General features: G+C 46.3%; 1 protein-coding gene and 1 pseudogene across 1 annotated transcript; both read left to right on the top strand.

The window, feature by feature from the left end:
* Nucleotides 1-567: 567 nt before the first annotated feature.
* Nucleotides 568-686, top strand: LOC148442968 (5S ribosomal RNA; annotated as a pseudogene).
* A 3,464-nt stretch (nucleotides 687-4,150) lies between these two features.
* LOC148442967 (uncharacterized) lies at nucleotides 4,151-8,789 on the top strand. Its single transcript, XM_088463461.1, has 2 exons — nucleotides 4,151-4,235; nucleotides 7,957-8,789. The coding sequence occupies exons 1-2, from the start codon at nucleotides 4,151-4,153 to the stop codon at nucleotides 8,787-8,789; spliced, it is 918 nt and encodes a 305-aa protein (XP_088319587.1).
* The last annotated feature ends 793 nt before the right edge of the window (nucleotides 8,790-9,582 follow it).

The following is a 9,582-nucleotide window of genomic DNA, read 5'->3' as shown; positions in this document are numbered from 1 at the left end:
CACAGGTACAGCGCCTCCGCGTGTTAACCACTTCAGGCCAGGACGTCAGCAGCGGGTAAAACGGATGGTCCGCGAACGCTTGCCAGTCTTCTGCCACATATAATTATCCCATGCAGGTGTAGTCTTCAAGGGGGCTAGCAATCTCTGCGGTGCGACTCCTGAGAAGGCAGAGATGGCCGCTTTAGCAGGAGAAGGAGAGTCTTCTCTCAGGCTTTTCATGCCCAAAATGGCGGGGGGCAGTCATGAACGCCTGACCTCTTCAGGCTTGGATCCCGGTGGATAGATTCTGGCTCCAGACCCAATAACTGAAACAAGTCACTCTGTAGTGCAGTGGCGTTGTAGTAGGCAGCTTTTGGGTGATTAATTCGGGTAAAGAAACCCAATCCTGGGTCATTTATAGCATATAAGGCTGGAGCCCAAGTAAAATGCGGCCACTCTGGGTGCCCCGCCCACCGGAAGTCGATGTCATGTCTTTTAAAAAGACGGTGCTCCCTGTATGGGAGCAGTTCTCGCCACTGCCATACTTTAGTGTGCCTAGGGAATAGCTCAGGGCACATCTGTCTGGCAGCCTACAGCCACACCACCCTGAACACGCCAGATCTCATCTGATCTTGGTAGCTAAGCAGGGTCAAGCCTGGTTAGTACTTGGATGAGAGTCCGCCTGGGAATACCAGGTGCTGCAGACTTTATCCCCAGACAACCCGAGTTCAAACGTCTAGGTACACTGTAACTTGACCCGCACTAGTCAGTTGTTGGGTCAACAATGCTGTGGAAGCTTGGGCTACGCAGCTTGCTGAGGGCCTTAAAACTGGTGTTCCGGTGGAGGATCTGGTTCCTTTAATGGAACAGATTGCAGAGTCTGCTTCCCTTTATCAGGGAGACTTCAAAAGATATTTATTATCTTTCCTCTAGATCCTCGGCTTTGGCTATCTCAGCCGCAGAGCCCTGTGGCTGAGACAATGGCAGGCGGATGAGGAAGTTAAAAGAGCTGTGGAAGCTTTTCCATTCACAGGGGAAGCTCTGTTTGGATAAGAACAAGTGGATCTCTAAAGCCACAGGTGCTAAGTCCACTTATCTCCCATCTGCAACTCCTCTTTGGACCGTCCTTTCGGTCCTTGCGGATCCCAAGGAAATTCAGGGGTCGTTCCAGAGTAGCTCCCGCTATGTCCCGTGGTCCCAGAGGCAGGGGTAGAGCCACTGCATCTTCCTCCCAGCAGTTAAGCCTCCGGCATGATGCACTACCTTCTCCCCTGGGGGACCCCAAGGTGGGAGCTCGCTTTTGCAATTTCAGGTGTCAGCAGACAAACTGTTATACAATCAGGGTCAAAGCTTATATTCCAGCTTGGTTGTAGTTCCCAAGTCGGACGGTTCAGTGAGACCCATTCTGAACCTGAAACATTTCAACTTTATTTGCGGAACTTAAGGTTCAAGATAGAGTCCGTGCAGTCTGTCATTGCAGGTCTCGAGAGGGAGGCCGTGATTGTACAGTGGTTAGTACTCTTCCGCAGCAACCTCTGTTCGCTTCCAAGTCACGGCACCATGCCTATCTCCACATTCCCATTTGGTTTCATCACGCAGTGCGGGACTCAATTTCAATTTCACCCTTTGGTCTTTCATCAGCACTAAGAGTGTTCACGAAGGTCAGGGCTGTAATGATGGCCTTTCTTCGGATTCAGGGTGTCACTATAGTCCCGTACTTGGACGATCTATGTCTCAAGGCTCCGTCAGTCACTCAATTACGGCAGGAGGGATGGATCCTGAATTTCCAACAGCCTACTCAGTGTCTGCTTTTCCTAGGGATGTTTTTGGACATGGTGGAGCAGAGGGTGTTTCTTCCGCAGGAAAAAGACAGCTCCATCCAACACATGGTGTGGTTGATACTACGCCATCGCAGGGTGTTAGTACACCTGCGTATTCCTCCTTTGGGGAATATGTTTGCGACCTTCGAGTCCATTCAAGACTGGAGTTCCATACCCGTCCATTCCATTCATCTCTCAGTGGTCAGGGTCCCATTTTTTTCTTTACCAGCGAGTACAACTGTCACCCAAGGCTCGAACATTTCTCATTGGTGGCTGAATTCCTCACACTTACTGGTAGGCAAGAGGTTTGCAATGTGGGAATGGATTCTCCTCACCACAGACAGCAGTCTGAGAGGATGGAGGGCAGTGACTCGGGGAGGACACTTTTAGGGCCGCTGGACTCGACCGGAGGCGGTACTGCCCATAAGGATAAGGGCAGTGTTATATGCTCTTCGGATGGCACAGCCCCTGTTGAAGGGCCATGCAATCAGAGTGCAGTCCAACAAATGCCATAGCTGTGGCGTACATAAACAGACAAGGCGGCACCAAGAGTCAGTCCACCATGAGGGAGGTAAGCCGCATTCTTCTCTGGGCAGAGGAATTAGCAGTAGCAATTTCAGCAGAAATTGGGAGGCGACTACCTCAGTCGACAAGACATCCGGGGAAATGAACGCTCAAACCACAGGTGTTTCAACAACTGATTCAGCGTTGGGGTCTTCCTCAGGTAGATCTCATGACGTCAAGGTTGATCCATCAATGGCCTCTCTACTGCTCACAGACAATAGACCCACAGGCGGTGACAGTGGATACTCTTACAACTCCTTGGAGGTCTCAGTTTGTTTACCTTATCCCTCCACTCCCACTTCTTTCTCGTAAGCTTCAAAAAATCAAACGAGAAAGGGTAAAGGTACTGTTGGTGGCCCCACACTGGCCCAGGCGGGCGTGGTATTCCAACCATGTTGGCTGCTGATAAGACGACCTGTGGCCTCTTCCTCTGCAGAAGGACCTTCTGCACCAGGGTCTGTTTATCAGAACTTAAAGCGGATTAGTTGATGGCGTGGCTGTTGAAAGGCCTATCCTAAGAAGAAGAGGTATCCCTTCAAGGGTAATTCCTACTCGGCTGAGGGCTAGAAAGGAAGTTACGTCTAAGCACTATCAGCGTATACGGAAGGCGTATGTATCTTGGGGTGAACGCAGGAGTTCGCCACCGTCAGAATTTAAGATAGCAAGGCTTCTTTTTCTACAGGCTGGTTTATCAGCGGGCCATCGTCTGGGATCTTTGAAGGTTCAGATTTCGGCTCTGTCAATTTTCTTTCAAAGGAGACTAGCATTATTGCCGGATGTCCAGACATTTCTACAGGGGGTTTGCAGGTTGCAACCTCCGTTTGTACCTCCTACGGCCCCATGGAATTTGGATTTAGGCCCTGATTCAGAGCCGGACGCTCTGAACGAGCGCCCGCTCTGAATCAGGGCGTTTTTTTTTTTCCATAGTGCGGCCTTTTGGCCGCTCGCATAGCTGTGGGTTACCACCCACAGCTTGTGCGAGCGAGCGTCCATCGCGACCATCGGGCTTGTGACGAGACCCTTGCGGTAGGGTCTCGTTGGCCGCAAGCCCTGGAGTACTTTTGGCTCTATTAGAGCCAAAAGCACTCCCACTGACATCACTAGTGATGTCAGTGGGGCCGGACCCAGACGGTAGGCGTACCCATGGGAACAACTCCGTCTGGGCAGCCACGCCCCCGGCACGCCCACCAAAGGGGGCGTGCTGTCACCATCGACAGCACGCCCCCTTTGGTGCGAGACCCGGAGCGACGGCTTGCCCATCGCTATCCGGGTCTCGCGCATGCGCACGACGGAGCAGCCTCCGTCGTGCGCATGCGCACTTGCCCAACATCGACCCGCTTGCGAGCGCTCAACGCTCGCGAGCGGGTCTGAATTAGTTCCTTAGTCCTCTCCTTTCTCCAGTCTTCACTATTAGAACCTTTACAGACTGTGGAATTAAAATGTTTAACTTGGAAAGAGGTTCTCTTTTTGGCGCTCGCGTCTGCTAGGCGTGTGTCGGAGCTAGGGGTGCTTTCTTGTCGTCCACCTTACTTCATTTTTCAGGAGGATAGGGCTGAGCTCCGTACACAGTTATCTTTTTTACCTAAGGTGTCTGCGTTCCACATCGACCAACCGATTGTGGTTCCGGTGTATTAAGACGATTCTTCAGCATCCAGATCCCTAGACGTGGTTTGGGCTCTTCGGATTTATGTTGATAGGACTGCATCCCTCAGAAAGTCGGATACGCTGTTTGTTCGATATGATATGGCGCGTCCTGGTGGGCCGGCTTCAAAAGAGACTATTTCAGGATGGATTCGTCTGACTATCAGACAGGCCTATTTGGCTGCATCGAATCAACCTCCTACTTCAATCACAGTGCATTCTACATGCTCGGTGGGTCCTTCGTGGGCGGCTGCCCTCGGTGTTTCCCTAACTCAGCTTTGTCAGGCGGCCTCTTGGTCAGGCCGGCATACTTTTGCAAAAATGTTTCCCGTTTTAACACAGTTGTGGCATCTGCTTCACAGTATGGCCGTGCTGTTTTGCAGGGTTCTTAGCCCTCTCCCACCCGGGATGTGAGCTCTGGGATGTCCCCACTGTACTGAGACTCCAGTGTCCCCTAGTGGATGAAGGAGAAGACAGGATTTTGGTACTTACCGATAAATCCCTTTCTCCGATTCCACAGGGGACACTGGATGCCCACATAGTGCTGTTCCACCTGCATTCGCTATTGTTCTTCCAGGTTTGGACAGATGTTTTCTTCAAGGTTTCCTTGATTTGTTTGCATATATGTTTATTTGTTCAGGTATGTTCTAGCTTCTCTTCTCCTCTATGATTTATTTTCCAGCTCTCCTCGGGCACAGTTTATTTAGTCTGACCTGTAGGGGGTATAGAGGGGGAGGAGCTAGCTTCTATTCAAATTTATTCAAGTGCCAGCTTCCGGTTATCCCACATCACACGTGGATCATGGCCATGGCACAGAAGGGGTTAACCCCCTGTGCTGCGGCGCCATTTTTAAATGTAACAATAGGTGCTAGGCACTCAGTATTTAAATGTATTATTGGCGCTAAGTGCCCGGTGTGTATTAAAATGTATTTATGTGATCTTCCGCTGCCTGGACCTCCTCAGATGGCCGCGGCAGTGTTAACCCCTCGGTGCATGGCGTCTTCTATAAGGAGCCATTGAGTGTTCCATGCTGGGGCTGGGAGCTTAGCTCCTGGTGCCACAGCTACATAGCGAGGCTGCGGTGCTGTGTGCTGACTGATTGGAGCCGGAAGCACAGCTCCCAGTGTGGATGGCAGCTGCACGCTGGGGATCGGGAGCGATTTTAAATGTATAATTTAAGGAAAATTGCACTTACCTTTGATTTCCCTGGATGGCCAAGGAATCCAGAGTTCTCAGTGGGCTGCTGGATCCTCCAGACCCTTCCAGAGCAATAAACGTTCCACCTATGCAGCCTCATGCCTGGAAGTGGTATGAGGAGGGTGCATAGGAAGCTGGCTAATGCAGCCAGCTAATTGTTCTCAGCGAGCTCCAAAAGAGCTTCCCCTCTGTGGCCAGGAAACCATGCCTAGGGACCCTGCTTGTCCACCTCTGAAGCTCAGATTCAGGCAGGGGTGGCAGGCTTGGTCCCTTAGCAGATTCCTGGAAGACGCTTTTGGGGGGAAACCTCCCCCGGCCCTAGATGAGCTGACTCCTGGGTGGCGACTAAAATACCAGGTAGGCTCGGGCACAGGGGAGTGATAACTTCCCCTTGTCAATAGGGGACAATGTTAAATGTGCATGTGGCCAGCACAGGATATGCACTTAAGGTGATTGGTTGGAAACCACAGGGCGGACTTACCCCAGTGGCAATGTGTATTTGAGTGGCATAAAAGAAGGCTGCATACCTGGTAAAAATGTCCAACCTTGTATATCTTTGGAATATCAAGACTGCTGTATCATCTATGTATGCTATACCCCCGTGAAGCTAAAGGGAAGATCTTTTTCAAGACTGTGAGCAATAAACATCTTTGCCGTACAACTGCATCTGAATCTTGCGACCAACAGAATTGCAAAAAGTGCTATTCCGTTCTCCGGCTGTTCTGGATTGATCCAAACGTATCCAAAGCTCAAGGCCTTTGCCAGCTACCGTGCAGAGCCTGGTCCTTTGCGTGGGATCAGGAGGAATCAGCCGACACCAATCGGGGGGTGTGGCTGCAGCTAGCTAACGCATACGCAGCAGAAGCGGTTCCAGGTGCTGGAGATAGGAGCCTGAGTGTAAATAAGGAAAAGCGGAAACGACGATGGTGGGAGTTCGGAGGTGGCAGCTATATACCCACCCACTGCGCAGTGGTTGGAGTCAGTGACAAGCGGTCACTGATGGTAAGCGGGGATCCCTGATACCTTAAGGTCCAGTAATCTGTGATCAGGAGTAGAGGCTGCAGCCATCTGGTCACAGGACCAATTCCAGATGAAAAACAGATGGTCTATATACTATACCTATTCACAATTTTATCTTTGTAGATAATGCAATGATACCAGCATCTATGCTTTTTATTGTATTTCATGAGGCTTATATAAGCTAGAAGTTCTTATAGTCTTGAATCATTTTTTTGAAATATATATTTTCTGTCTTTGTATATTCTTATTAAATTGATATTATTCATTTGCAAACAACATGGGTGCTTCCTGATTTCTCACTGCCCTACCATATGCATGATACTCGGTAATGCTGGCACACCCACGCTTGCCTCCGGTACTGCGCCCGGTGACCTCCAATTACCTTTCCCAGTCAGGAGAGGAATAAATATATAGCATCTACATCAGCACTCAGGACGACTTGTAAAATAGATATACTGTGACAGAAGCACTGGTAAAGTGCTAAATGGCAAATTATATTTCTCCAAGGTTTCTGACCTATGTATTTTAAACCCTCAGGAAATGTATGTTTATGCTTGAGAGTTTTGGGATTTTCCGGCCTTCAACTTGAGAACAGGCTAATTAGTGCCTGCAGCTGTGAGAGGCTCATATAAGCTGTGTCAAGTTTGGCTCTTTTAAATACTGTGCCCTATCACTTTGAGAGGGGGAATCTGTTTAGTGCTAGGATTTATTTGTATATTTTCCATTTTATACTGCACAATAAAAACTAGCTGAGGCTAGCTTGTAGGAAAACCCTGGACTCGTGTACTGTTTCCTAACTGCTGTGTGTTTGCAGGTTGCATCTACCCCAGGAGTGGGACCTCCTGCCCCAATCTTATTACAATAGGTAGAGCTATATAACTAGACAGATAAAGTTATTTATTTATTTATATATATATATATATATATATATATACACACACACACAGATTCGGAGGTATAGGCGGCACTCATCCAGACTTTTAATAAGTATATAATACGTCCATTATTTACAACGTTTTGGAAGGAGTACCTCCATCTTAAGATGGAGGTACTCCCTCCGAAAAGTTGGAAAGAAAGGTCGTATTTTATACTTATTACAAGTCTGGATAAGTGCCGCCTATACCTCCGAATCTATATATTGAGTGGGCAGACACTCTAGGAAGGCACCACAGCAAGATATATGATTGAAACCACACAGAGTGCCAGCCTCGCAGGGTTCGTATATCTTTATTAGCACAGTTTTCATCTTTTTTTTTACTTTTTGTGGGACTATCACTACTCCTCATTTTACTTAGCTGCTATTTTTTTCCCTATAGACTAATATACAATTTTCTATTAAATTTATATATAGGATATATTACATCCTTAATCTATTAGTATTTTGTACGTTTTTTATTAGCACTAAGGAATTTTTTCTGCCTTTTGTGTCAAAAGTGAGGGATAGATCTATCACCCTTTGCCTAGAACTTGGGAACCGGGTGAAAGTTCCCCCTTGGGCATTATCTAGGGCTGGCCGGCTCCTGGGATAGTAAAAAGAACCTAGAGTCCTAGGGTTCTGCTCTATGTAGTAAGGTTTGTTTCTTCTCCTATATTATTTGTATGAGTGTGAACAGTAGAAGCCCAGAGTGTTCTGCATGATGTTGTACTAAGCACAAACCTCTGGGAATAGGGGTGAGAATAATATTAATGATGCCTTTTCTGTGGGATACTTGGATAACTATTTTATTTCTACCAGGTGGAGAGAATACAAGGAAGACCTCAGAGGGACATCTCGTTTTGTCTCCAGATTTTAAATTAGAAGATAACCACACACAAGGATCTCCGGAAGAAAATTACATAACACTAAATATACATCCATCACTTCTTAGTGCAGATATACCATCTGATCCCTCTATTTTTGAAGAATGTACTTCTGGTTACTCACATATTGTTGCACATAGTACAGATCATAGCAGTGATGAAGTCACTTCTGATTGTGGAAAATGTTTTACGTCCAAATCAGCTCTTGTTAGACATCAGATAAGTCACACAGGTGCGAAACTATTTCCATGTTCTGAGTGTGGGAAATGTTTTACAAAGAAATCACATCTAATTACACATGAGAGACATCACACAGGTGAGAAACCATTTCCATGTTCTGAGTGTGGGAAATGTTTTACACGGAAATCACAACTTGTTAGACATGAGAGAAGTCACACAGGTGAGAAACTATTTCCATGTTCTGAGTGTGGGAAATGTTTTACAATGAAATCACAACTTGTTACACATGAGAGAAGTCACACAGGTGAGAAACCATTTCCATGTTCTGAATGTGGGAAATGTTTTACAAAGAAATCATATCTAATTACACATCAGAGAAGTCACACAGGGGCAAAACCATTTTCATGTTCTGAGTGTGGGAAATGTTTTACAGAGAAATCATCTGTTGTCACACATGTGAGAAGTCACACAAGTGAAAAACCATTTTCATGTTCTGAGTGTGGGAAATGTTTTACACAGAAATTAAGTTTTGTTACACATCAGAGAAGTCACACAGGTGAGAAACCACTTATTCTAATCAAGTATTAACCAATTTGGTATGAAAGGAATAAGTGCTAAAGCTCCCGTTCTCTATTCCTAAAAATGGAGAATCTAATAGTGGCCATAATTCTCGATCGAATCTTTACCACCGAGTGCGTTCCAACACTTGAAACGCTTCCACCATGTCGTGGAGCACCGGAAATACATAATCTAAAGTGCGTCATCGCCATTGAGCGTTTTGTGAACACGTGGATCGTTCCGCTCACGTGATGTCCACACGCCTGGAATGTATCACGCATGTGTGTGGCATCACGCCCATCAAGTCACATGGGCAGTATGGGCGGAAGACCTTCCATCTATTTAGACAGGATGGGTAATGTACTTAGGAGACAACACTTTTCTATAAGAAATGGGATAGATAATAAAAACCTCCCACATTAAAATTACATCACCATGGTTTAAAAATAAACATTTAAATGATATATAAAAGGAGAATACATTTGTCATAGTGAATTCCATATCTACTATAGAGAACAATCATCTAGCATTACATACGATTACATACTTATAAGTATGAGTAAAAAATATTTAAAAAAAACAAGAAGCCGATAAGATAATTCATGAATTTATAAAAACCATTTAAGCTCAAAATCGCTGTTTAACCCTAAAGGTTCCAGGGTCCTCAGCTCATATATGGTTTTTATTTCCGTTTTGGCTAGACAGATATCTGATTTTTTTTATTCTCCAGTTTCCCTCAACTTTTTTAATACCTATAATATGTTTGATACCTGACGTAGAAAATGCATGTTTTAATTTAAAATGTTTAGATAGTGTGTAATTT

This window comes from Taudactylus pleione, unplaced genomic scaffold (genome assembly GCF_031769625.1).
Source record: "Taudactylus pleione unplaced genomic scaffold, aTauple2 ptg001378l, whole genome shotgun sequence".
NCBI classification, from domain to species: domain Eukaryota; kingdom Metazoa; phylum Chordata; class Amphibia; order Anura; family Myobatrachidae; genus Taudactylus; species Taudactylus pleione.
The sequence above is the reverse complement of the archived record's forward strand: the minus strand, read 5'-3'. Positions and strand labels throughout refer to the sequence as shown.

What these genes read in the sequence shown, in the direction of transcription:
- LOC148442967 (XM_088463461.1), top strand. Translation starts at nt 4,151, where the DNA reads ATGGATTCGTCTGACTATCAGACAGGCCTATTTGGCTGCATCGAATCA. An exon ending in CAGTGCATTCTACATGCTCG is followed by an intron (nt 4,236 to 7,956) that starts GTGGGTCCTTCG and finishes TATTTCTACCAG; the next exon opens with GTGGAGAGAATACAAGGAAG.